This window comes from Genypterus blacodes, unplaced genomic scaffold, assembly GCF_046128005.1.
Source record: "Genypterus blacodes isolate CSIRO-AG114 ecotype Tasmania unplaced genomic scaffold, CSIRO-AGI_Gbla_v1 ptg000029l_1, whole genome shotgun sequence".
NCBI classification, from domain to species: domain Eukaryota; kingdom Metazoa; phylum Chordata; class Actinopteri; order Ophidiiformes; family Ophidiidae; genus Genypterus; species Genypterus blacodes.
Genome location: NW_027466842.1, coordinates 2,368,467 through 2,396,449, shown reverse-complemented (window position 1 = coordinate 2,396,449; position 27,983 = coordinate 2,368,467). Strand labels below are relative to the sequence as shown.

Below are 27,983 nucleotides of genomic sequence, written 5' to 3'. Positions count from 1 at the left end.
ACAATAATAAATCATTAACTCGTCCTCTGACTGCTGTGCGAGCCGACTCGTCCCCGGCGGAGACACAAAATAGCCCCGCTACTATCAATGAAAACCCTATAACATTTTGTTTGTGCTCTACAAGCAGGGAAGTTGGAGCACATCCTGCTCTCGGGGTAGATAACACTTTGCACTTCCCACGACTGAGCGAAAAGGTGGGAAATCAAGTCTTGACGAGACAACAAGAACACCCGCGGCTCTTCTTTATGGGAATATAGCGGTGCAGAGGACACAGGGCATTTTCCACCTGGCACAATTCTTAATGGAACAAATGTGGACCCACTGGGAGCGGCCAGGCCTGGCATGGCTTTAAGCAGTGAGTACGGGGCTGAATTATTTAAACTTAGAGTCTTATTTTAGGAGTTTTAGCAGCGGACTGAACCGGCGGATTTATGGCAGCACAGTAAAGTGTTTCATTTTATGTTTGTGTGTGTGTGTGTGTGTGTGTGTGCTCATTCAGGACTCCTGCTGCTCTGCATGGTAGCCTCTGAGGTGTGGGATGTACAGACCAGACCCATAGACTTTGTGTGTAATAGAGACGCCAGGAGAGCTATGAATATCGTGGCAGAGATGGAGGCTGCACTGGTGAGGACAAAATGTATCTGTAGCTGACACAAACTGTCTGCGTTTGTCTCTCTCTCTCTCGCTCTCGCTCTCTCCATCTCCTGCTGGTCCGTCAGTCTGCTGGGGCTATGTGTGTGTGTCAGCTCGTCCTGTCTTCCGGCCATGTAGTCACTAATCACGCTTGTCTTTTTGGTTGTCCACATGTCTGTCTGGTCTTTATCACCTGTCTTATCGTATCGCCGTGTCTCCTACCTGGCAGCGTGTCTGTGATGGCTCAACCACTCTCTCCACACTGGTTCAGCTACCTTGCATCCAGGTTCACAAAGCATCTTGGGGAAACAAATCAGTATGTGATGTACGCATGTAGAAGTCAAAACGTTGTCTCGCTTAACTTCTTTGCGTCTTCTAAAACAGGATGATGTCTTTTTGTGTGTGTCACCACAGCCCCAGGAGCAGAGAGGAGACATTGTCGCGTCGTTGAAGCTTCTTATTGAAGACGTGAAGGTTCTAAAGGCTGCGAGCCAACCAGGATGTACCTCCTCTCTCCTGCATAGGCTGGAGCGCAGCATCAACAACTACCTGCGCATCCTCACACACCTCGAGCTGAGTGTAAGAGGCCTTTGCGGCTTTGCATGCAAACAAGTCAGATGGTCTTTCTGTTTCTCTCACCCTCACACACACACACAAGCAGTACAACACAATTCACACATATCGAGTGAGAACTTGTTGATGTGTTTCTCTCCGGTCTGAATCTGACTCGGAGACATTATCAGCTTCTTCTCATGTGGAAATATCCTGGTTGCCACACACACTGCACACTGCATGTCTCTCTGTATCCGTCCCTGTTAGCTTTGACCTTGTGTGACCCCTGCAAGCCTTCCTTCCTCAGGACAAGTACAAGATAGGAGTGCATAGTTTCCCAGTGAGACATTAGTTCCTAGAAGTCACGCAAAGTGTAAGGGGACATGCCAACTGAGTGGTGATCGTGAGAATGTTATGTTGTTCCTTTAACTCAGCGAAAAGGAGGTTGAGGATGTTCTGTTGTAAACCTTTTTGATTTCCAGCCTCTCCTCGTCATTCATATTTGTACTTGAGCGCCATTCAAACGACCTTACAGTTTTATATTTTCTGTGTGGACCAGCAGGGGCCGGCTGAGAGCCCGGCACTTTCCTGTGTTCCTCAAAGCACCCAGAGCCTGAGCACCATCCTGTGGACCTACAACCGACTACTCTCTGGCAAATTGGAGGGGCTCATGGACAACCTGGCGGACAAATGCACTCCCCAGTGAGAAACAGGACAACTTAAGCAGACTCCTTGTTCCTCACAAATGCGGGGGAGGGATGAGTTCAACTCCGATACGCCACCAGGTTGAAAACAGCAGGAGTGACCTTTGATGAAACCCCTCATGTGTTAGCGATCTGCCTTCATAATGTCCTGCCACTTCAAAGTGACCTTCTCTAGAGTGAAAAGTGGGAATACAGTATTCTCTGCTGGCCATCCAGAGGAATTACAGCCGGAGACGTAGAGGGGAAATGCATGTTTGGGCAGAGAAGCGATGAGCACTTTGGATTAATGCGTCAATAACAGGAGGCCATGAAGGATGATGTAAACAAGTGGAAGGCTGTAGAACGGATACAGGCCTTCAGTGTGCCAAAAGGTCAAAGACAGGTCGTTTTGTTTAATGTGGACTACAGGCAGCTTCTAAATGTCCCTAATATGACTGATGACAGGTTTATATCTGTGCTGTGTCCTGACGTGTTGTTTCCTCTGGGAGACGGCTGCAGCGCGCTCACCTGGCCTGAACTGATAAATCAATTTATGTGTTTGTTTGTTCTTATTCCAGGTTTGTATTCATGTATTCGTTTCAGATTTATTTTGCTCCCTAGCGGTACAAAGTTCTGGCAAAGTGGATGGAAACATAAATCTAAATATATATATATATATAACCCACAATCCATCCAGGTTTCTTTAATTTCATTCCCTTATTTCAGTGTTTGATGTGCTCATACTGAGTGTTAGTGTTTGTTATGCGTATCGAATAATAATAGTTTATAAAATATATTAAATGTAGTGAATAGATTTGTGTTTTTTCTGATTGCACTTTTAGTCATCTCACTACCTGTTTACATTCTTATTCTAAATGTTCTTTATGTGCTCTAGATGTCAGCCTGTTACTCTGTATTTCCTTTTTGTTTAATTCAGGAATACACTTTACTTTGTATATTATTTCTGTATTTTTTGTTTGCGCATGTACTTGTATATTTTTATTGCAAGCATTTGACATGAGAGTGACACATACAGTTATAGGACATTTTGGAGATTGTTTTTTATAAAGAAAGAGTTGGAAAAGGAGAGAGGGATAGAGAGAAGTAAAGAAGGTTGTATAATAAATATTATTGTTACATTTTTCTCGAAGACCCTGAGGTAGAATAGGCAATATGAAGTACAGGTAGACTGAAAGAGAAACAGCAGGAAGCCACGGCGGCTGAAGGTTGTGAGAACATGGCACAGTAGTGTGGATGCAGAGTCCAGGATGGCATCAGTTTGTTTGCGTGTGTACATACAAAACTTTTGCATCATAGGAACTTTTAAAACATTTGATATATATATATATATATATATATAAAGAGATCCCTATACATTTTCAATAAACTATCTATCATGACTCTATAGAGACTGTATGTATATAAATTACACACACACACACACACACACACGCACAAACACACACACACACACACATACACACATACACACACACACATACATACATACATACATACATACATACATATATATATATATACATACATACATACATACATACATACACACACACAACCACACACACACACACACACACACACATACATACATACATACATACATACATACATACATACATACATACATACATACATACATATATACATACATACATGCATACATACATATATACACACATACATACATACATACATACATACATACATACATACATACATACATACACACACACACACACACACACACACACACACACACACACACACACACACATACTTACATACATACATTTTATTTTTTCCATTACGTGGCAAATGTATGCTGTATTAGTCCTGCACTGATTTGTGTTTCGTACCTGTGCTACTTCATCAGTGTATGAATGATTTCATCTCCCGAATGCGTAATTGGTGTCATAACAAATACTCAGACAGTCCAATGGATTACCAATCTAATCAGTAATTTCAAGGTTTCCACTTTCTGCTGTGGCTTTGGTCAGAGACATTAAATATTGATCCATGAGGTGAAAGCCACCAGAGCACATCAGAGCAAACAGTTTCAAACGCTGCCAGGGGACCTTTTATAGAGATCCTGCAACATTTCTGTTTCTGCAAAGTTCACACACACACACACACACACACACACACACACACACACACACACACAAACACACACACACCAAGTCACTGTCAACTAAGAGAGGGACCTTGTACAACTTGAACTAATATGTTATCTATCTATCTATCTATCTATCTATCTATCTATCTATCTATCTATCTATCTATCTATCTATCTATCTATCTATCTATCTATCTATCTATCTATCTATCTATCTATCTATCTATCTATCTATCTATCTATCTAATGATGACGGTGTCTGCATGCGACTCACAGATTTACAAATGTACCTCTGTGCCATTTCTGTCATTCCCCAGCAGAGGGCAGTGTTCATGAATTTATAAACTGAAGCGTAAACGACAACACGCAGGTTTACACGCTTCCACAGGACGCGTGGTATTGATATTGATAATAATGAGGGTGTACGAAACATATACAATACATTCATTATCCTTTATACATCCATAGTTTCCACACTGTATATTATAGTTATATATTGTATGCGTTAATAAATAATTGGATATGATTTAACGTATAGATTGTATGAATGTATTGATTATCGTTTTGTCTGTTTGGAATCCATTTTTTAACTATTGGATGCATTGATTCTGGAATTAGTTTACAATGTTGTGTATTCGTTATTTTCACTTGATTCTTTTCTATCTGTGTGTTCCAGTTTGTCTATGTTGACTTGGGAAAAATGCACCTTTGTTTTGTGCGTTCATATGGGCAGACGTGGTTTGATAGACATGTGGTGTGTGTGTGTGTGTGTGTGTGTGTGTGTGTGTGTGTGTGTGTGTGTGTGTGTGTGTGTGTCAATAAAGTTTTACGTTTCTGCGTTGCTTTCTTTTTGTTCTTTTGTATCTTCCTTTATGTTTTTCTAGGGCCTCAATGGAAGATCGACGCTTTTTAAAAAAAACCTAAATTGAGTTACGTAGCCTTCAGTCATGCCGTGACGTCACTCGGTGGCTCCCCGGCGGTGCTCAGATCAGATAGATCAGCTGTGGCCGCGGCTCGCAGACCGAAACAGCGCCGGCGCCAGACCCGGGGGAAAGCGTCATTTCCACCGATTTTTACCTGATTCTACGTGGACATGGCCGTGTAACGACTGTCCGCGGACAAAGGTAAGCACGCTTGTGATGATGTTTGTCGTGTCTTCACCTGCAAACGTAATTACATGGCACCGGAGGAGGGAAGCGCGGTGGTTGCAGCCAAAGCAGAGCGAAGCCGCTCCGGTGGCGGTGGCTGTGGGCTGCAGCCTGCTGTCAGCGAGCCCCCCTAACAGCTGGTTCAAGTTTTTCGCGACAAAATTACTTTTGACACCGGCAGCTTCTGATTAATGGCGTATACTCGAGCAGTTAGCAAAAGCCCGTTTGTTCTGATATACTGTAAGTGCACTGAAACAATGAATGCATCTCCTTGTTTTCCGTTTTTCCCTTTATTTGCTCAAATACATGGCAACCCATCCTCAAACATGGCAGATAAACAGGCTAATGAAGTTGAATGGCTGGTGACCAGTAGCTGGTCTGTTTTTATTTGTATAACATCTGTATTTAAGTCCTTCTGGGGTCAATATAAAGTAAATACTCATTCATCCCACTAATGCATCACTGTTTACACATTCTGCTTTCAAAACAGCAACAGGCAACTAATTCCTGTGTTGTTTAGTTCAGTTGAATACAGTTAAAGTTGCCTCAGGGCTGGTGTTGAAATCGCCTTCAGCAGCCTATAGATAAAGTCATATCAGATAACAGTGACCAGGAGATGTATTTTGTGGTTCGTCAGTGTAATTACAAGCAAACCAGTCAGTCTTGACTAGATCTAATCTGGCATCCCTCATGTTTCATGTCCCAAAGGTTACATTCCTGATCTCCACCCCCCTTTCTCCTGTACTTCCAAAATGTCATTGTGGAGCTAATGACTATTACATGTTCCTTACAAGATCACGATTACAGCCGGGTGAAGTTGTTGTCACTGGTTCATGTTGTTCTGAGGCAATTTCATAGGCGAGGGCGTGTAGCAATTTATATTAACCTCTGTGATAAAGCGGCGTCTACATTTTTGAGAGATATTGTTGCAGAATGTGTATCAGTTAACTTGACATTCATGTTTTGTTTTAGTTTTTCTGCTGGAATTGTGCATCCTGGCAGAGAGAAATACAACTTTTAAGTCAGACTGGGAGTGCAGTGTTGTGGGTGTATACACTGAGAAGGGACGGTGTGGATTGTGAATTTGCCTGGGTGGCCGGTTTTGCCTTGAGCACGCGCAGCCCTGTCAGGGAGGGCGAGGGCCGGAGGGGTCAGGGGGCTCTGAAACGCTGACCATCTGGCCCTTGGGGGGCTGGTTTCCTCACTGGCTGCCTTTGTTCCCCGCCAACAATTGGGACTTAATCTGCGAGGAGATAAGTACGGCCCCTGTGACACTCGGGACAGGTTTCTCTCTGTAGCCTTGAAGGAGACATCTCTTTCCCGTGGGTTGCTTCTGGCCGTCGTCTAATCTGCTCCAATCATGTTCTTCTTCTACCTTGATTATACCTCGAAGACTCTCTTTGCCTCATTGCATTTGTGCTCGGCAAAAATGAGTAACAAATTGGTGAAAATGTGAGAAAAACAGAGAGTGGATGTTAGTTTGGTGTCTGATTCAGAATTGCTCGCCTTAACTCAACAACAGGCAGAATATCAGATCCATAGCTGTGTGTGATGGCGGCTCATAGATGACTAATAAAGAAGCAGGAAGAAGAATAATTACAGCTCCTTCTCCTTCACACTGAAAAGAAGCCATTGCCGTGCTAAAAATACTGCACTGGGAACACTCAAAATTTTTTCTTATGATGATGTTATTCTCCATTTTTCCCAAAGCTCTCATGCAGGGTTGTTGTTGTTTTTCCAGCACAGGAGACCTGCTGTGAAGCATACAGATGTTTTTTTACTGCACCGTGACATTTTCTGGAGAAAAGCTGTCCCTGGTTTTGAATAGAGCACTATTTCAGATCCATTTGTACTTAATAATGTGGATTAAATGTTTTTTTTCACCTTGGCATCATTTTAATAAGTCTGTCTTCGCCTGGCTGTTTGTGCCTCGCGTTCACTTTCAACTGGAAAATTCATCTCAGCCCAGAGCTCATTAGCATTTTTTATTTCATTCACACATTCTCTCATTATTTTTCTCTGTTATGACAAACCGACGTGTGACTGATCGGCCGTATGTGTGTTTGGTGTCATAACAAAAAAGGCATTAATAACAATTGATTACCTATTCAGTTACATGGGGGCTTTGGCCCTGCAACATACCCTTTTTTCAATATTGATCCAGTAGGCCAGATCGCTCACATGAGCAGCCCTTACGAATCATTCATAAGACCAGAAACACCATGGGGACGTGGGGCTGTTGCTTCTCCTGATGCTTTGGGATAAACTACTTCAGAGCAAATTGTAGGCTTTTGCAGTGCAGATGGCAAGACGGACCAAAACCCCAGTTTGAGATCGGTGCTATTGTTTCACACATTTTCAATGGGATGTGACAGGACCCAGGAAACAGGTGGTCGTCATTCATCAAACCGCTGAGGCAGGAGAGGTCGGAACCTTCTCTCCGAATAATTTTTGTCAGTGCTGAATGCTGGCGTTAAGGCGGGGAATGATAGGCGCCGTTAATGCTGACAGGTCTGATGTTTTGATGTCAGGAATAGGACATTTAAGCAGTTTTTCCTACACTGAATTAGCTCTAAGGTATATGGTGTGAACGATGAAATTCCACATACAAATGATGAATTCAAAGTCATAGTATAGTCAAACTATCCAGTGAGCCTGTGTAAGAAACAGCTGCATTAAGGAACATCTCACTTTCCCCCCCTCCTCCCTCCCCATATGTCTTTTTGCTGTGAATTCTTGTAAACTTTTAACCTGTCCTTTTTATTGAGGGTCAAGAATGCCAGGAACACCATCTCCACTAGTTGCTCTGAGGAGAAAGTAAATGCTCACACCGACTGTAATGGATGGATGAGCCAGACGACATCGCAGCTATCCATCTGCATTTGTCAGGGTTGTATGTTTCTCATTCCAGTGCAGGAAATCACATCTGTGTGTAGTTTGTTGAGGCTCTAGTTGTCAGAGTCAGTTTTATCTTTAGTTTGTCGTCTCATCCAGAGTTTTTAATGACAAGAAGTCAATTATTTAATCTTCAAAATTGTTTTTTTTTTTTTTATTTTCTCTTTGATTTCTAGTGCCGCAAAATGAATCCAAATGTCTGTTTATAAAGTAAAGCTGCACTGTCAGCAACTCCTTGCCTTGCAGTGACCATCCCGCTCTGGCAGCATGAAAGCGTTGGGAGGAAAACCATAGATAAGAGGGTATGGAGAGGGGAGGCTGGGCAGGGGAAGACGTTCAAACAGATGTGGGAGTGATGAAGAAAGAAACAAGGCAGCTGGATGCAGACAGCAAAGAGATTCAGCAAAACACTATGTGTGTGTGTGTGTGTATGTTATGGTGTAGTGTATGTGTGCGCGTTTGCACAGTCCGGAACGGAAAGTGAGGCAAACTGTATGTACTGTATGAAGGTGTATGACACAGCTGACAATTGGATCATTAAAGCCAATCTCACAAAGGCCTGTGCCCCTCCCCCGGCTGAAAGGAGATGTCAAAGGTCTGTGACCTCTTCCATTTATGTGCATTGATCCCGCTGGTGGGGGAGGGGCTTCCTCCTCAAAGCCTCTACCATCAGCTGTTATATCTTAGTTTCACCTGCAGGAAGAGCAACAATTATTTTATTTTATTTTATTTAATTTAATGTAATTTAATTTAATTTAATTTAATTTAATTTAATTTAATTTAATTTTATTTTATTTTATTTTATTTTATTATACAATGTATTTTTTAAAAATATCTCTCCCTCTTATTAAATCACATCAAATTGAGCTGAGAGCTGAGATGTTGTTGGGTTTAACCCCCTCTGATTCGGTTGTTTCTAAATACTGTAGCGGTTAATTAACTATTTAACCTCCATCTGGGGCAAACTGCTCTTGCCTGACCATGAATTTGTGCTTCCGGGTGCGAGTCTCTTTCACGCCTTGGTGTTAATGACCGGCTTAAGAGTGAAGGAGAAAGGGAAAGGTTGTGTGTGTGTGGAGGAAAATTCCTCCCAGCTACAAATGTCTTTCTCTCTCACAGCCCTAGAACTTGGCTTGTAACGTTGCAGAAAATGAATCTTGCCCTCAGGAAAACAGAACAGGCAATCTGTAGGAGTACAGCAGCCAGAAAGGCCTGCACATCCTGCTCTTTGTAGGTTGCGGATCATTGTGTGTCCCCACACGTGTGCCTGTGTTTGTGTATGTGTAGGTGTGTGTGTGTGTGTGTGTGTGTGTGTGTACATTAATGCAGGAGTGGTTAGTCATCTCACTTTCTGTCAGGCGCTGTTTCTGTCACCACTGGATCTCCTGGTTCATAAAACTTTGTGATTCAAGATTCTGCAGCTCCGGTCTGATGAGTATTCAATCTATATGATGTCATCAATCAATAAGGTCCTGTTTGTGCAGATAGAGCACAGTTTGGAAGCATCGTGCAAAAGCCTCTAAATAAAAAGGGAGAATCGGTGTAAAAGGTTCAAAGCTTTTTACCACCATTCTCTCTCTCTCTCACTCTCTCTCTCCCCCTGTCTCTGTCTCTCTCTCTCTCGCTCTCTTCTCCCTGGCAGATATAAATGGAACTTATACTTGTACGTGCCCCCTAAGTTGTTCAATGGAAAGCGTGCCGGGAGTCATGTCAAAGGGTCACATGAAGTGCGAGTGGCTACGTGCTTGTGTGCACGGACGCGGGGGAGTGCACGTGTGTGTGTGTGTGTGTGTGTGTGTGTGGGGCGGGGGGCCTGTCAAGATGAATCAAGGAATTTGAATCTTTTGTCCGGCAGCAGTAATGAGGTTAATAACCCTGACACCTAACTCATTACATCTTGTGGGATTGTGCGACAAAGTGGCCACATCCCATCCCCAATGTTTCTCCTCTCTTCTCTTTCCAAATTTCCATGATTTTGTGGGCTCGGTAACATCAATGCGATCTCATAAAGAGAGAGGCGTGCGTGCGGCCTTCTGGAGTGCACTTAGTAATAACGTGTCCTCATTGTAACCATTGAAACCTGGAACACTTCCAGCGGACAATCCCTCTCACGTCGCGCTGTTGAGGAACACGGTGTTCTCACAGGGTGTACCGCTGTAATTTCCCATGTGCACAGATGCCAGCCGCTGAGGAACGGCACCTGCGGGCCAGAAATTACTCTCCACAGCTTACTTGTTCTTTTTAAAGAGCACAGTGTGTGCCGTTCCGGCGGGTGAATGCTCATGAACGGTCTGAAGACATGTTAATGTTTCATAGCTAGGGTTTTTTTTGCGGCGGGTATATTCTGTGTACCGCTCAAGACAAACAAAGTTAGAATCACTCAGCGTAGCATCTGTTTTCCCATGTATTGATTAACTACGCGTATGTTAATATCTCCTGCGCTCATCCTCTCTGTCTTTTGTCTTGCCGTGATCATTTTCAGCGTCGCTCCATGTGTGATTACATGAAGTGTGAGGACAGAAATACAGAGACAGAAAAAGGAAGAGTACAAACGGCATCAATCAATTGCATCTTGTTCATCATTTTGCAGGGGATTCATTGTGATGTATTTTGATTAATGTTAATTGTTTGACCTTCTCTCGCTCATTCGGTTTAGAATGTGAAAATAAAGTGACACCTTGTTGCGATGTTAAAGTTAAAGAGGCAACAACAACAACAACAACAACAACAGCTGCAATCAGTCAGTTTCCTCACATCATAGCAGCAGCAGCAGCAGAAGCATCGCCTCTACCCACACACAGATGCACCCTCCCCTCTCTTACCTAATATTCTAACACAAGGTCAGAGTGTGTGGATGCTGCCAGTGTGTGTGTGTGTCTGTGGCAGAGGGTTGTGTGTAGCAGCAGCAAGGCTTTTCCATAGGCTGTCACAGATTGTCCAAGGCTACGGTGACCAAGACCCAGCCAGCCCTCTGCTTTAAGGACTGAGCGTTCCTGTCTGACAGTGGAGGTCACTGTCTCTCTCTCTCTCTGTGTGTGTGTGTGTGTGTGTGTGTTAGAGAGAAAGACACACACAGAGACTGTTTTTTTCTCCTCTATTTCTTGCTGCCTATCTTATTTTTTCTGTGTGGACTGAATCAAAGCACACCGGACACAAATAGGCAGCATTCCTCTCTGGGTTGCTAAGTAGATTTGTGCATTGATGTGTCGTTCAAATCAATAACGTTAAAATACAGATTTGCATTTTCTTTCTCTTTGCAATAAGCCAATTAGCCTCGAGCTGCACATTTGTTACCCGTCGCATCAACACACCGCGGCTTAGACTTTGGCTGCGTTGTAGAGGAAAGTGGTCACCTGTGAGTCATGGACCAGGGCACCGTCTCACATCTGCTCTCTTTTCCTGAGAGGATGTGTGTGTGTGTGTTATCTGTCGCTGGCTAGTTTCCCCTTGGCTGCTGCGAACTTCCAGAATCTTTGATAAGAGAAAATCCTAAAATGCTTGAGCAAATGTTAACCTTTGAAGTGCAAGGAATGAGGTCATTTTTTCTCCATGATAAGAGCTCCGGGACCGATTTGAGAAGGGGGGCTCCATGTTTCATCCTGTTCCTTTGTATGAACATAATTAGATATCCACTGTAGTTGAATTTACTTTTTAAATTTAGTTTCTTTGCTTAGTTCAGTTATCAGGTATTGCCATCAAAAAGACCCACGTTCTTTTTAAAACAATATTGGCTGCATAAAATTACATTAATATTCACTGAAAACACACACGCACACACACACACATGCACACACTAAATAAGTAAATAAACCATGCAGATAATTTAAATTGGTTAATAAAATTACCCATGTTTTCATCCAACATTGATAAATCAGATCAAATACAATTTCAAATGAGCTCCTAATCATTCAACACTGCCACAGGAGGATTAGTGTGATAGTAGCTTGAATGAAAGATCTCTCTCTCTCGCTTGCTCGCTCGCTCTCTCCTTCTGTCTCTCTCTCTCTCTACAGACTTATTTACCCCCACATCTCTCTGATACATTGACCCAGGAGTCTTAAATAATGGGCTCGTCAGTCAGTTTCGGAAAGTATCCCGTCTCCTAGAGGGATGAGTCCTGGATGGCACAAGGCCTGAATAGGTTTACTGTCACATTTTCTCATCAGCAAGGTTTGTGTGTGGGGTCAAGCCCTCAACAAAGGATGACCCTGCTTCCATTGTCCCATTAAGACAAAAAGAGTCCTGCTGCTGCTGCCGCCGCTGCTGCTGTGATTCTTGCTGCGGTAAGAAGAAGGACTGATGGGATTTAAGTGTGGGTCCTGTCACCGGGGGCAACCTGGTGCTTATTAATCGGAGAAGTGGGGGGTAATACAGGAGATGTGGCACGAGAGTGAAGGGGGTAACAGTGAGGAGGCGGGGGCTGGGAAGCTGCCGATGCGGCGGTGCCGCCTGGGGTCAGGAAGAGAGGCATGATGGATACAGCTGATCGGCCAGTAAGGAAGTTTAGAGGGAAGGGGAGGAGGCTCCTTCCTCAGGACATTAAGAACCTTCTTTGTCAGGGTGTCACTCAAATGGATTCAAGGTGGCTCGGAGACTTTTTCAGGGAGGAAAAGAAAGGAGAGATCCCATTGTGAGAGGTGGTTTCTCTGTGTGGCGGCCCGAGACACACAACAGACCTCTTTCTTATGTCCTCTCCATGAGCGCTCGGCACTACTGTGGGGCTAAATGAAGTTAGTGTGTCTGAAGCCTGAACCTTTGGGTGGAAATCAGGGCCTTTGTATCGTGCCTTTAATGTAAATTCCTGCTAAAGAAAAGCACTGGAAATGTTTAGTGAGGATTTATTGATAAAGGAGATGTATGCCTCAATTGTGAGTTTAATTGTGGTGACACGCTGTCAATAAGACTTTAGTCAACCAGAAATTCTAAACTGGATTCTTATGTTATCATGAAGTCGATAATCCCCTTTAATAATCTGTAGATCTTCATTGTTTGTACAGAGACAGGTATATTCTAAATATTTGACAGAATAAAAAAATAAATGATTTGTTGAAGACCTCCCGTGACGCTTAGTGGAATAAATTTCCAACTGCCAATAGTCCCATGTCCCTGCCACCTCAGCTTGATGTGGAGGGAGGGTGTAAGCGCAACTCAGGCCAGCCCCATGAAAGGGAACCTGACCCTGCGCTAGTTCTGTCATCTGATAAGAGCCAATGTTTTGATAGTGTTGGCCCTCTTAACATGATCCATGGCTCTCCTTTTACACCCCATAACAAATAGGGCTGTCTAAACAACAATTTATGGCGAGGACAAGGCCTGGTCAACCATCATCAAAGATACATGCAGGGATGAGTCATTAAGGTGGCGACCAGATGTTGCGATGATTGTGGTTGGGAGGTTTTTGTTGTAGTAGGACTGAACAGAAGAAGTGATTGTGTTTTTTGTCCGATTTGACTACATTTGTGATGTTTGATAAGGGGTGACTAACATTTGTTCCAGTCGGATGAAGTAATTATGCAAGAATTTTAAATGCAGAATGTAAAAAAGGTTAAAGTTCTCATGAATGTCTGTCTCCTTCCCTCATGTTGGCCTTTACCATTGACCGCTGTTTGACCACTGCCAGTGACAGGTTTACTGTATGAAATAGAACTCATTGTTGTCTTCTTCAATATGGCTTCTCTGAATAAGTCCATAAACGCATTAGGGTGCTGTGTCTCACTCTGTTGTTCAGACTTTGGGTGAACTGGCGTTCAACCCGCCAGTGTTGTAAAATGCATTGGGTTCACTGACAGGCCTTCCATTTTATTACACAGCCATGAACGGCATTGTAAACTGTTACTCGTCCTTCACTTTCATTCACAGGCGCGGATAAGGACGCACGAGAGCAGAACTTTATGTTTTCTTTTCTCACAGATCAGACATTTTGAGCTTGTTTGGATGTTTTATTCCAGCCTCCAAGTATATAAGTAATTAGTCTAAACCTATGAAACGAGCAAACGAGACATTCAGATATTTAACCCGTCTCTGGATGAGAAATCATTGTTGGCTGGCGATTTTAATTCATAACTCATTCTTGATAATACCATTTCTATTTGTGTGATATCTGTGATGCTGCAAATCATTTAACTCACAATTGTGCTGATGCGCTGCTTTGCTCAGCCATGTCAATAAACAGCTGTGAAAGCATTATTTAGAGTATAAAAAATGCAATATGCTGAAATATTATATTTGGAGCATAGCTGACCAATTATGAGTGAGCTTACAAGGCTTTTCTGACCTCTTGCCTCCTCTCCTAAATGTGCTGCATCAAACATTTGTTGTTGCTTCAGGCCGTCGCCAATAACTGACTCGGGGCTTTTGTCGGTGTGAGATTTAGTTTAAGGTTAAATGCCTTGCCCTTAAACTCATCCTCTGGGGGAGAGTGTGTGGCAAGGTCACCACTCCAATCAACCCAGTGTTAACACAAAGGCCGCTTGTCCCCTAATGAATTAGCCCTACAGTCCCCGAGCGAGTCGCTACGCCGCCCTCCAGCCCCTCGCATGCCTTCCCAGGCCTGCTGTCCTTTCACACGCACCCCCTTGCCCCTAATTTTGAAACGAGTTTTATAACTGGACAGTAAACTTCCAGTGGCTTAATGATGATGACTTCTTCATCTGCCCAAATGCTCCTTTTGTCCAGCGCTCCTCAGCCCCCCTGCAGACCCTGCCCCCGATTCCCTCTGGTCACACCAGGCCTTAAACCCTGGTTCACCCCACTTTATAGTTCCACAGATAATCCTCTTGCACACACACACACACACACACACACACACACACACACACACACACACACACACGTGCACACATGTACTCTCACAAACACACACACACACACAGGCACCCTTGGGCTATTATCTCCGTTGAGCCTCGCTGTCTCTCCTTTTCCAGCTCTTTCTCTCAGTTGCTGCCGACTTCAGCAATGGCATTCAGCAGGAATGTTTGCCTTTGTTTGTGTGGCCCGCCGGAGAAGCACGAATGACCTCAGCTCATCTGCTATCCTCACTAGCACTGATTTGCACTTCAGGGCCCAGCAGGTAGTCCAGAGGTGGGTGGGTGGGTGGGTGCCAGGAGGAGGGGGAGGGGTTGTCGGAGAAGGTAGCGAAGGGCTTTTATAAGGAAATTAGAGCAGAGCGGACTGCCACCCGGATAGTAAACAACAGCGAGAGTCCTCACACCCTTGGCGTCAGGTAGCCCATGGGAAAGTGGGAGGATCGGAGCGTATGGTTGCGGGAACTTTCACATAGTGGCTGTTGTCATTTTGTCTCTTTTCTTTCTGTTTCACTCATTCGTAATCTATCGTACATGCCGGTTAAAGCATATGTGACTGATTTGCAGAGGGGTCTTAATTTGTCCCGCAGTGCCCGAGCCTTGGCCATAACGTTATATTAAGCAATCATTAATGTGAGTGATCCTGTCATGCCAAATAAGGTCGAGCGGTCGAGTCAGGTCAGCTCATAAACGTTACAAGTTTAGATTTTATATATAATTTCCCGACCTGGAGTGAAGTCCAGGCTGTTTAAAGACGGCCCTCATGTGTCGGGCAGCTGCTGAGTCAGCGAAGACACAAAGCAGTGCCGTTCCTCTCAAGAATCTTAAGAGAGGAAGCACCCCTCCCCGAACCCGAGATCTCCCAGAATCCCCCCTCCTCCTCCTCCCCAGCTGGTCACATGACGCGTCTTTCCTCAGGTGGTGGTAGCAGGGATACTTCCCCTTTGTCAGGGCCTTTAGCCATAGCTCAATGCAGCGCTGAAGGATGGGTTCGGGGGGCGGGCAACCATTCAATCCACACTCCTTTGTTTTTTTTGGTCTCTGTGTCTTTTGAGACCAAAGAAGTTGCCCGGGTTTACTCATTATCTCCGTTTTAAAATGGGTTATTTAAGCCCGGCCGTGTCAAAGTCAGGGGCTTTCACATAAATCACACTTGACAGCTCTTTTCCCCCGGTTGAACTTGTGGCTGCGCTGGGATCGGTGCAGATGGATCGTTTCAGAGATTCGACTTGTGTTGTACCTGTTAAGTACAGTGGCAGTTATCACACACACACACACACACACACACACATCCTTTGCAATTGGCTCAGTGAAACGTAATCAGGAAGGAGCGACCACTTAAAGACTCACTCCTGTTTACCATGTGTGGTCTGAATCAGCAATAATGGGGCAAATTTCACAGTCAAACTCAAGCCCAATGTTTAGACAAATGTGGCCGTTTGAGAGCACCGGGTGCCCCCCCATAAGAGCCGGCGGAGGCCCCGATTGGCTGGCTGCGGCGGTTTACAGCTGTCCCTCACACTGACCGGGCCCTAATATAACCATTTGAGCGGAGGTGAGAAAAGCTGCACACATCTTGATTAAAACAACTGTTGACTGTGCCAGCGGTAATGAACTGGAACGTCGGTCACATGGCTCAGTGAAGCAAGAAACTCTGTCCAGTGAAGTGAGACGTCAATCCAGAGATAATGTATTTGCACAATAACAAGTATTGTTTATTTCATACTGTTTTTTGTTTTCGTGCAAAGTCGGGAATTAGTTGTTGTTTTTGTTATTCCAAACAGACAGTAACCCATGGTAACCATAGCTAAGCTAGAGCTTTTAAGAAAGAAAATAAATTAACAAATCCCACAAAAGTTGTTTTTGCACACAGGCTCAAATATGCACGTATGAGTGTTTGATGGATTTGGCAGAGATTTAGTAAGTCAGTGTCAATGTGACCGCAGAGTGAATCCGCCCGGCCTTCAAGTAGATGTGAGTTTGTTTACGCACAACCTCCTGTTTACCTGACAAATTCTTGCCCACTTTACCCTAAAATTCATTAGATCGGCGGGAAAAACGTCACGGACGCTCTAGGACAGCATGCGTCGTACACTGCAGTGTGTTCTTCCCGGTAAAGTCAATGATTAACGCGGGATATTATCATTAGTTACCTGGATTGCAGCCAAAACTGTGTCCTTGCAGCGTTAGATGTGGTTAGACTGGGCAATCTGCCACTGGCGGGTGTTTATCGTTCAAAGTCAGGAGATGTGTTACAGCAACCTGGAATGATACTGTATTTTTCATTAGAATAGAGAAGACTAAAAGGGAAAATTGATTTGAATTTGACTTTTGAGCTCCATTTCCATACTGAATAGTGGCCTCAGTTTCGGGTGGGTCTGGGTTATTTCCTGAAAATGTGTTTCCTCTCCACTTGGCACTGTAATGATAAGGCCCTCACGCTGACGTCGCCAGGACTACAATGACACATAATCCCCAACATCTGCCAGCACCTGTTGATTTGCGGTGCACCTCCGTTTATTTATTTTGACCAGATGAGCCCCTGGTATTTATAGCAGGAGTAAAAAGCCCAGCGAGGGGTCAATCCCAGGCAAGGCTACGGAGACAAAATGCTCAGGCTGACCTGACATTCTTGTCTCCTCATTTTGCCGGGGACAGATTCTCCCGTCTCTCTGAATTGGCCCCTGTCGTAAAAAGACGGGTGTGGCAGGGAAGAAGCCCCGAACTGCGAGAAGCACCAGAGCCAGGGTTGGGATTTAAACATCCCCCCCTCCTCCTCTCCCCCCCTGCTCACGGAACAGAAAGCTTCCTCATGGCACGGCGGGTCTTGGCGGGCTGGGGGGTCACGCGTGGCAGGGGCGGCGCGGCTTTGCGTGGCAGCGGGGACACACACGCGGGCCTCCTCCTTTGTCCCCCCCCCCCCCCTCGCAGCTCCAAGAGCATCTGTCACCACAGGGGGTCAGCAGGGCCAAGATGAATGAGCCCCCGGTGGATTCCCTCCCTCCTTGGCAAATGGCATAGGACAGGGGAGGGCATAGGGGACTTAGGGGGAGGGGTCTGTGTGTATGTATGTGTGTGTGTGTGTGTGTTTGTGTGTGTTTGTTTGCCTGTGAGTGAGTGAGCGAGAGAGAGGGGGAGAGAGAGAGAGAGGGGCTATCTGCTGTGGTGAAGGGAAGAGTTGGACTCAGCAGTGTTTGCCTTACAGTGTGGTGACTGTGGTGTCTTGAGAGAAGAAGAAGCAGAAGAAGAGAGCTTGAGCCTCCACATGCTGCCTGGATATCAACAAACTCGCCGCGTCTCCAAAGGGATTTACTGCCTGAGATGGAATATTTTTGAGGAGTTTCCGTCACGCTGTTGGATTTACTGCGTTTGGAGTTTGGATTTCTGAAGGCTCCTCGCCGGCTCGCACAGGAGTCATGGGAGGTAAAAGGAGAAGCTTGTTTTCCCTTCTTCTTCTTCTTCTTCTTCCCCTTTTTTAAAAGTGTTTGCTGCTGCGTGTGGCACGTAGCATTAATGAGATGGGCCTTTAACACCTCATTTAGAGGACACAGTAAGATGTTAGTCCTTTTTCTCACCCCCCCCCCCTTCGGCCCTCACACCCCCTTTTTTCTCATGTCTGATGGCCAATGTCTCTCTGCACTGCAGGCTTTTCTAATGTTAAAGTGTGCTGAGCTCTCGCCCTCTCACCCTCGCTCCACCACTTTGTACCTGTAAATGTGAATGCATAACAATGAAGTGAAAATAACTAAGATATTTGAAATCCCCTTAACATTTAACCTTTGTTTGCTACTTCAGAAAATCTGGCTTCTATGTGAATTTACGCCCATTCCCTTGTTAATTACATAACATTTCCCATGAGCTCATGTCAAGTTGAACGCCATGCGTAACATCCACAGCTCCCTCATCTTTTTCTCCTTTTTTTTGTACTTTTTTCATTGGGGAATGCAATTTTTTCGTGCCTTGGCTTTGAAGTGAAGACCCGGCTTAGCCAGAATGCGCTCCAACCAGGTTTTTGACTCCTGCCTCTCTCCCTCCATTGTGAGCCCTGTAATGTAATTATGCAGATTAAGGGAGAAACAAAAGAAGGACTGGAGAAAGAAAGAGGCAGAGGGGGGAACAGGAGTGATTGTTAATGGAAGGTTCAGCTCAGTGGGTTGGAGTTAAATATTTAACATTAATGTCCTGGTATCACTCTAAGAGGTTTGAATTTGGATCTTTTTAACCCCAAATTTGTTTCCACGGCCCAGCAATTGCAGAATGATAACAAACAACACGATTTAGATTCTGATTTATGCTATTCTTAATTGTCTGACAGCCATTGATTGACATGATTGATGTAGAATATTCAAAGTTGAATTCATACTTCTGATTTTCTGTTAACGCACAGTACAGAAGACACATTTCCATAGTTTATGTCCTTAAGGTATCATTTAATAGTATGAATGTAAAAAGAAGAGACGATAGAAGAAGATGGTGCTTGTTATTGTTTCAGGTTAATTATCTTTAAATGATACTTAAATAGATTCTGCTTTATATTTGTTATGTGTGAATGTTTGCAGCTCAGCACATGTAGTGGAACTAGCATTCAGGTTGTGCACAGGTGTGTGTATGCGAGTGTGTCGCAAGCCATCGCCTGGAGGCTCTCCCTGCAACGTCATTACTGGAAAGACGGGACCGTATTTAGCAGCCGTGCCTGTGTTTGTGTGTGTGTGTGTGGTTGTGTGTGTGTGTGTGTGTGTGTGTGTGTGTGTGTGTGTGTGTGTGTGTGTGTGTTGGAGTTCAGGTTTTTATGGCTCCTTCATCTTCATCTAAGGGGCCATCTGCATCTCCCTCCGTGTCGTCCAGGCTCTGCTGTGCGAGATAACCATCAAAATATTTCAAGACTCTGCTCCCTGGGTAATTAGCAGAGTGCTTGAGATTCGCATCATCTGTGGAAACGCCCAGTGTGGAGTAGCCAGGACACTACGTTACATTTCAGATTTCCTTTCTGATGTAATCGGAATTTTTTTTATCTCAAATTAAAAATCCCAGTGTGCTCAGTTTCTGTGTTTCTGTGCCTTCGACTGTCACATTGACGCTTTTATTCTGGGATTTGATTAGCTCTCAAAACTGGCTAATCATTCACAAAATAAGTTCCAGTGTGGTTCCAGTTCATGCAAGTTGAACCAGCTTGTGTACACTTGCTTTTTTTTAAAGGACTTGGACCCCATAGCAGCCACCCAATGACATAATGGAAGCTCAAAGAAATGATGACCGGGGTAGATTGCGACCGTCAATGTTTTGAAGGGAACTTTGCCTGAGTGGCTGAACGACTCCTTGACATAAGGGTCAAAGTAACAGGCAAATCCATTCACAATGCTGTGACTGTGTGTTGTGAGGACAATGATAAACTATAACACCCCAGTGTGTTTTATGAAAATAGCTCCTGGGCTGTGGTATCGTATGTCACCTTTTTAGCCCCTTGACGCTGGGTACATATGTCGTGGTTTGACGCAAGCTGTTACAGCCCCCCCTTCATATGTTTGTGTGGTCGTCCTAAAAGCTCTAAGTGCACACATTCATTTTGTGGATGAAGCTTTAAGTGGTGCCAGCATCAGACTCTCTTTCCTACTGGCTCTCTCCATCCTATTATTAAGTTCCCTTTGATTAAATCACCGATGATTTCAGCACACTACAGGGAATCTAATACCTTTTCCAGAATTATGTACTAGCTTCTCGAACCCTAATTTAAACTTTTTACAGTGAAAAGTTCTTTATGATTCCCCAAACAAGCTGGGGAAAAACACCCATTGGCTAAATTCATGTAATGTTTTGGGGACAAACAGGTCTTGAATGCTTGTCGTGTAGCTTGAGGCGTGATGCTCAAAACTGGACCTCATTGTGCTCTCTGAGATTTAAAGGGAAGATATTTGATTTCATGTTTTGAATGAACTTAACTCTGATCATGGTAAGGAGAGATGTCTCTTGTTATCGCTCCTCAACTGTTGGTTTGTACGAATCCCTTCTTCAGATGTGTTTGTTGTATTTATCTTGGGTTATAACGTTTGTTTTTGCATTCATGGCTCATTTTATCACCCACTCCTCAGACCTAATCAGACATCTTCTTTCTCCCCCTCAGGTTGAGAACAGCGACTGGCAGTGAAATGTCTTTGATGAAAGTTCCCTCTGAACGGTAGTGACCCAGCATGTAGAGAAACAAGTCCCTTCACGCCTGGGAACAATCAGACAAGGTAAGAACCCTCACTGTTAATGCTCATCTAGCCCTGTTTTGGCAAATTAGCCAAGACTCCGCTTAACACCCAGCGCCTACTCGCTATTTTCCACATTTTCTCCTTCTGGGATGATCCAGAACTCGAAGCGCGAGGATCACGCTCGCTTGTTCTGACCTGGGGTCACATTCATGCAATCTGTTGATGCCACCCAGGAGCCGAGGAATGGCCTTGACTGACTTAAGTGACCAGCTGACTGGCTAACTGAGAGGCACTTTCAAAGTCCCCACTCACCGGCATCAACACTCATTTTCAACCATTAGTGACATTACACTGCTTCCCCTCAGTGGAGTCCACTCTTTGTGTTTGGCCATCCATCAAGCAGATTTCAGCCACTAACTCACCTGAAACAACCCCTGCCATTAAAATTGACCTTAGCAACCACCTGAGTCACGCCGCGGAAACATCCGTTAAGTGACCTCTGCTACAGTTATGCTTTGTTTTAAGAAGTGCAGGTGATAAAAGGTCACAGGCTGCGTTCACCCCAGGCCCGTGTTAGGTTAATGGCAAATCTGTCCGCTGAGACTTGAGGGTCAGCCAGGCAGCGAACCTCTGGAGTCTCCTTTGAATTCGCAATCGAACAGGCAGCGGCTGCTTAAAACGCCCTCAGGCCCTCTTTTCTTTCTTTTTTCTCTCTCTCTCTCTTTCTGTGGTCAGCCACCTTCCTCCATCAGTTAAGCAACAAATACTGTAGCTTCATTCTGCTAAGCCTCTTATCTTTTTGACAGCACAGTCAGGCTCTGTTAATCTTGTCCTTTGTCTGGGTTTGTCAGATTCCTCCCCAGGAAGGTAAACAGTGGGTCTGGAACCTGTCCAGGCGTGGGCAAAATGAGACCTGAGACTAGAAAGGCACCTCCAACCTGATTCCTCCCCTGGCCTGTATTGACAAAATAAAAAGGTTCAGTGTTGCTGTGTGACCAGCAGCTAAAGACATCATGTGTCTAGAAGAATTTGATAAAGTGATCGACATAGAGGATGAGGTTTCTCTCCCTCGGTTCTAACCTTGGACTTATGTTTCGTTAATAAGCACTCCTCCACACAGCGCTTCCCGATGTAACGCAAGAACTCTGCATACCAATAACGACCCTTAACAAGAATAGGAATGATTGAAGTACAAAGCTTTGATCGTAAACAACTAAATTTGTCCTGCAAGGGGACATCGTCATGAATAAACAAATGCATTTATCAGCTAATTTACTATACGTGCTCCAAGCAATAGATCCAGTCAGCGCTTTCGAACCAAGTTATTTAGTTTAATGATTTCATTTAACTGCAAACTGGATAAGCAATCTTGAGAAAATACACACGGACGTTCGGACATCTATAGAGAAAATGAGCTGTAGGTCTCACTGTTGTCAAATTTAAACAGCTGATTACTCATTAGACATTATTGAATGAACAGATTATTTCTCTTTGATATCATTAACAGTCTTTAAAATCCACCTGAGATACTGTAACTAAGCAGATAAGTGAACAGGCGCTGGATGGCCACTCAACTGTATTTTGATCATCTTACAGGCTAACAAAATAACTAAATTACACAATGTGCAGACAAAGGCACGTGTGTAGATGTAGAGAGCAAATCGAACTTCTAGATGGAGCTGACTAAAAGCTGGGGAGAGACGGTATCCCTGACATACTCGTTTGTTCATTAAGCCATCACCAATCCTCCCGGGAAAATGTTTATGATAGATTTAAAAGTTGTGTTTTGACTCCGGTTCGAAATCCAAGGTAAAAATGCAGTAGCTTGTCTTTTAACGACTCCAACAGCTGCGCTGGATCGTAGTAAAGTCATGGGTGAGGAGTCTTGACGTTCTCCCCAACAGCTGAAGTCTTCAACCTGAGCTTTTACTTGGCCGCCTTGCTGATTAAGGACCACAGCGGTGGTCAGTACAAGCCAAATGTAGTTCAAGGACAAACATGGGAGGCTTTTCAGACCATGGCAGTGTGTCAGGAAATGAGCCAAAGCTCTCTTTTATTTTATTTTCCATCCTCCCATCCCACACAGTTGAATACTGCTGATTACTGGCTTGGAATTAGAACAGATAAAGTACAATGTTTTGACAAATTGAGGGATGAGAGTTTGCATAGGCCCGACGGCCTTGTAATAAACGAACACCGTGATGGAGCGTCGGTCTGTTTTTTGTTTTTCTTTACCTCTTCTGTTTCTCCTTTCTTCTTTCTTCTGGCTCTGTCTCTTTTTGTCCTCCTCTTCCTTAAAGCCACATGCTCGGTCCTCTCTGTCCAGCTGCCACCGGAGAGCCAGACCAACCTCTGGCCCACACGGTCGACCCCAGCAGATGTCCCAGATTGGACAGTGGGGTTGGAGGGGGCACGAGGGCAGAGAAGGCAGAGAAAGAGGCACAAACAGAGAAAAAAGCAATTGGCCTTGGCTATTATGTTTGAGCTGACATGAAGAGACTCTCTGTGTGTGGGTGTTGTGTGTCTGTTTGTGTTCATGTGCATGTTTAGTCTTATTATTTATAGTGGATAGTGGATCTGTTACTGTTGTTATACATCGGATCAAATAAGATCAATAGATAGATAAATACTAATAATGAATATTGCTTCACAATCCTTGCAAGAATTCACATTATATACTGGTTAATGGCACATTTTTAAGAATAACCTTAAACTAGCCTCACAAAGATGCAGTTATCTTATTCTAAAGCTTTACTACACTTTTCTGGGCTCATTATGCACTAATAGATACATTTAGATGAGCTCTAACATCTGTCCTCATTCTCCTTTTCCTTCTCTCCCACAGATAATGGGGAATTCGTACGCCGGGCAGCTGAAGTCTACCCGATTTGAAGAGGCTCTCCATAACTCCATTGAGGCATCACTGCGCTCCAGCAGTGGAGATCCACAGCCAATCTTCACACAGCTCTACCTGGAGCCAGAGCCGTATCCAGTAAAGGTGGAAGGTACGCTGACGTGACAAACATGACCTGGTTTTAACTGTAGTACTGGCAGTTTCAGTAAATCATAATTGATGTATGTATTGGGTGTAGTACAGTGGAATCTAGTGGCTGTCATATTGTGACAAAAATCTGCAGTAATTTAAGCATTTAAGAATAAAAATTTAAGAAACTACAATGTATCAGCTGGAATCAACAATGAATGCCTTTATCTGCTTGACTGTAATTATCCATCATGATGGTGTGTGAGGTAGATCCTTAATTGGTTAAGAGATGGGATGGGGGTTTCTGCCCTGGGTTCTGTCTGTCCGGCCATTTGTTTGTGTCGGTTTTGTGTCTAGTTCAGTAATACCATTATCAATACCCAACGTGTCACATCATCAATAAGTGACACATTTAGTCAAAACGATCCATTAATCCAGCTTTTGTAAAAAATGATCCCATCTCGTGTCCATTAGACATGAAGCCCAAAGTCGACCTGGCGCTCCATGGCCCTGGCGAGCCCCCAGGCCCCGAGCTGCTGAATGGACACTCGTCCAACGACCAGGAGGAGATGGAGGAGGACGACGACTCTGACAGCAGCAGCCCTCCGTTGCCCTACCTACAGGCACCCGCCCCAGACGGCTGCTGCACACTGGACGGTAAAAACCCTTTTAGTTGACTTAAGCTTCTGTGTCTGTCCAAATGAAAGTGATGTTAAACTAAATTACTGCTGTTAAATAAACAAATCACTCAGCTTAACTCTTCTCCAGCTAAAAAAAATACCTCTTCCCCTTCAGGATTCTGTCAGGCCGGCAAGGACCTCCGCCTGGTCTCCATAGCGACGGAGCCCATCGAAGTCCCGGCAGGCTTTGAGCTGGTCGGTGCCAAATCCCCCAGTGTCCCCGAGCACATACTGATGTGTGCTGTGGACCGACGGTTTCTGCCTGATGAGAACGGGAAAAATGCACTTTTAGGTCAGTCTGTTCTCCAAGGTCTGACATGAAAGAGAAGGAGACCCTGGTGAAATTAATACGCTCCCTCGTTATGGTAGCAGCAGCATTCTTTAGATGTATCACCAGAAAAGATGAGATCATTGGCTATTTAGGTCTCCTCAGTGGCCATGGAGGCTTTACCACGCAGAGTCTGAACTGTTTGGCATATTCCAGTTGTTAATAATCAATTCGATTTTTTTTTTACCTCCAGGGTTTTCTGGAAACTGTGTGGGCTGCGGCGAAAAGGGTTTCAGGTACTTCACTGAGTTCTCTAACCACATCAACCTGAAGCTTTCCACACAGCCCAAGAAGCAGAAGCACTTAAAATACTACCTAGTGAAGAATTCTCAGGGTGCTCTGTGCAAAGGTCCCCTCATCTGCTGGAAAGGTCAGAACACAAAGCTCACATCCTCGCATCCACTTGCGTCTTTGCCAGCTTCTCTGTGCTAATCATGCGTCTCTTTTGGATTCTCAGACTGCAAAACCCGCCAGTTCTCCAACAGTGCGTCGACCTCCAAGCCCAGTTCCTCCTCATCGCTTAGCAGTAAGGAAAACGGAGGCACCAGTGGTCACAGCTCCTCTCCTTTCTCCCTCTCAGGTAAGACTGCACACTGCATTTAATATTTAAACATCAATCCTTATTTGTTTTGGTTAGAACTGAGAGTCATACTGCTCTAAAATCTTTTGTTAACATAAAAAAATCTCTGAGCGGTATCTTTAATTTATATGTATTATATATAAAAATAAATAATATTATTTATATTATTAAATCAATAGTTTGACACTGGGAACATTAACATCTTACTATGGTTTGGAAAATAGGTAGCATTATTCCATCCTTCTGTCAAAAATAAAACATTTCATGTAGTGCTTTGTGCTGACAGATTTATGCCGTTGCCATAGAGATTGGTAATGGTGAGACGGCTCTGAAATGCGTCCCGCTGTTGAAAAGAGAATTTACCTATTTCGTTATTATTATTATTAGTTTTATTAACAGTTCACCTCGTGACATTGATGCATAGATGCTTTGGCTTTTTTTTTACCTTGTGATTATAAATAATAGATACCTTTGGTTTTCATTGCTATAGCTGTTTTTGCAGTAATTGCAGTACCTGATTTACTCGGCGTATGATGTGTAATGACTTTATCGTAAGTGTTGTGGCAGTCCTGCCAAACGAAAACCAAATATATATATATATATATATATCTAACATAATAATGGCTTGACAGTTGCGCTGAGTCATGTGGCTATTACACCATTGTGATTGTCTTCAAGGAGACGGTCTCTTCTTTGACCTCTCACAACAAGAACATTTCCTCATTTGATTGGAAAAAGCTCTGTGGCTCGTGTATTGATTTTGTCCAGGAACCTGGAAGCTTTCAGAGCCTGTCAACAGCGATCTCACGTGTTAATGTGTGCAGCTTTTTTGGTGTAACCCATGCCTGCTGCCGCCTTACCGTGACCTTGAAGTGCGACCTGCTCCAAAGAAAAAAAAGCCAGTCACACTCTTGTAGGAACCGGAGGAGGCTACAAGTGTAATCTCCCTCTTTTTTGCCAAATCACTGTTTACCCAGCAGTGTTCAGTGAAAAGTGGTATTGTGCAATAGATATTGGATACACAAATGGGTGTGTAAACATGATAAATGTGTTCGATAGTAGCAAGAAGGCCAGGGCTGGTGACCGATGAAATGACCGGTCAGTGTTTCTGCTGCACTTTGAGATTTGAGCTTTAAAGTCAATCAAAGATGAATAACCAGGGTGAGAGCATAACACGCCAACGTGACAGAGAGTCGTTGAAAATGTTCATAACATCATGCTTTGTATCTCCAGATTCTCCGCCCACCAGAGCAACGCAAACCTCCTCTGTGTTTTTCGGGGGTCAGGACCTTGGCAGAGACTGCAGTTTCCTGAAACCTCTGGCATCCACACCTGTGACCAAGACTCTACCAATAGGTTCGGCTCTTTATAAGTAGTTTAGATGCATTATGTGCTCTGCTTTGTTTTGTTTTATTATTTATCTTATCAAAGAAATCATTAAAGAAACACATTTCAGTCACACTCCCATTTTTGTAAGTGCATCTATTAGCCTTGACGCCAGCTTTATTTGACACACCTATAACCTTTCTCCTTCACATTAACAACACTTGCATATCCTGCCGTTATGCTGAGTGTTGCTTAGCTACAGGTTTGTTACGCGGGTCAGCTTAAGGCTGATGGAGTTGTGGCTGGTCATGGACCCAAGATTAACCCCTGCTTGCGTCGGCGCACACTTACAAACGCACATTATAGGTCAACACGTGCATGAGTGTGCACTTGCATGTACGCACCGATCAATACTGAAGGAAGCAATGTTGTAATGACTTACTAAGGCTTTGCTATCCATTAGCCCCTGTACAAGGTTGTGATATTGACAAGCAAGGGCTACAAATACCAATCAATGTTTTAGTGTATCGCATACACAGTGAATATGAGATTGGAAAAGGCCCAATCAGTTCAATGACAATAGACATTCATCTATAGGAAATCAATATGTCAATGTGGGTGCTGGCTCATATTCACACATTGCTCACTCTTTGCATACAGTAACATCTGGTGGAACGTATTCACCTATTTATGTATTTATAACCTTAGTTCTGCAGTTATTTTGTCTGTAAATATATCTATCTCTAATGTTTATGTTAACGTATGCTTCCGTGTGTGTGTGTGTGTGTGTGTGTGTGTGTGTGTGTGTGTGTGTGTGTGTGTGTGTGTGTGTGCGTGTGTGTGTGTGTGTGTGTGTGTGTGTGTGTGTGTGATTCCAGTTCCCACAGCTCTGAGGGTGAATGGACCAGCTAATGGCCCTACTGTTGATGGTCACCCTCCCTTACTGAACACATCCCAGGTCTCCTTAGGGCCTCCTGGTCCGGGGTACCGCCCTGACTTAGCAGACAGTCCAGGTAAACCCTCCTCCTCTAAAGCACAACACAT

The 27,983-nt window shown here is 44.1% G+C and overlaps 2 protein-coding genes across 6 annotated transcripts in view; both read left to right on the top strand.

Moving 5' to 3' along the window:
* The first annotated feature begins 34 nt into the window (after nt 1-34).
* thpo (thrombopoietin) lies at nt 35-3,273 on the top strand. Of its 4 annotated transcripts, none has more exons than XM_076145176.1 (5): nt 35-355; nt 500-624; nt 863-949; nt 1,048-1,212; nt 1,745-3,273. In XM_076145176.1, exons 1-5 carry the CDS (start codon nt 343-345, stop codon nt 1,889-1,891), a joined length of 537 nt encoding a protein of 178 aa, XP_076001291.1. In that variant the 5' UTR covers nt 35-342; the 3' UTR covers nt 1,892-3,273. The 4 variants fall into 4 exon arrangements, with proteins under 4 accessions (XP_076001291.1, XP_076001290.1, XP_076001289.1 ...); XM_076145175.1 differs by having other exon boundaries at nt 863-958; nt 1,748-3,273; XM_076145174.1 differs by having other exon boundaries at nt 863-958.
* Nucleotides 3,274-5,023: 1,750 nt separating this feature from the next.
* The window catches only part of greb1l (GREB1 like retinoic acid receptor coactivator), a 35,767-nt gene continuing 12,807 nt past the window's right edge, over nt 5,024-27,983 (top strand). The window contains exons 1-9 of one of the 2 annotated variants that reach the window (XM_076144786.1): nt 5,024-5,129; nt 20,970-21,081; nt 23,888-24,047; nt 24,500-24,682; nt 24,821-24,997; nt 25,227-25,403; nt 25,491-25,613; nt 26,847-26,969; nt 27,818-27,952. In XM_076144786.1, coding sequence (XP_076000901.1) covers nt 23,891-24,047; nt 24,500-24,682; nt 24,821-24,997; nt 25,227-25,403; nt 25,491-25,613; nt 26,847-26,969; nt 27,818-27,952 — 1,075 coding nt within the window. In that variant the 5' untranslated portion in view covers nt 5,024-5,129; nt 20,970-21,081; nt 23,888-23,890. Of the gene's footprint in view, nt 5,130-17,899; nt 18,275-20,969; nt 21,082-23,887; nt 24,048-24,499; nt 24,683-24,820; nt 24,998-25,226; nt 25,404-25,490; nt 25,614-26,846; nt 26,970-27,817; nt 27,953-27,983 lie in introns of those variants that run through there. The other variant, XM_076144785.1, reaches the window with a different exon arrangement.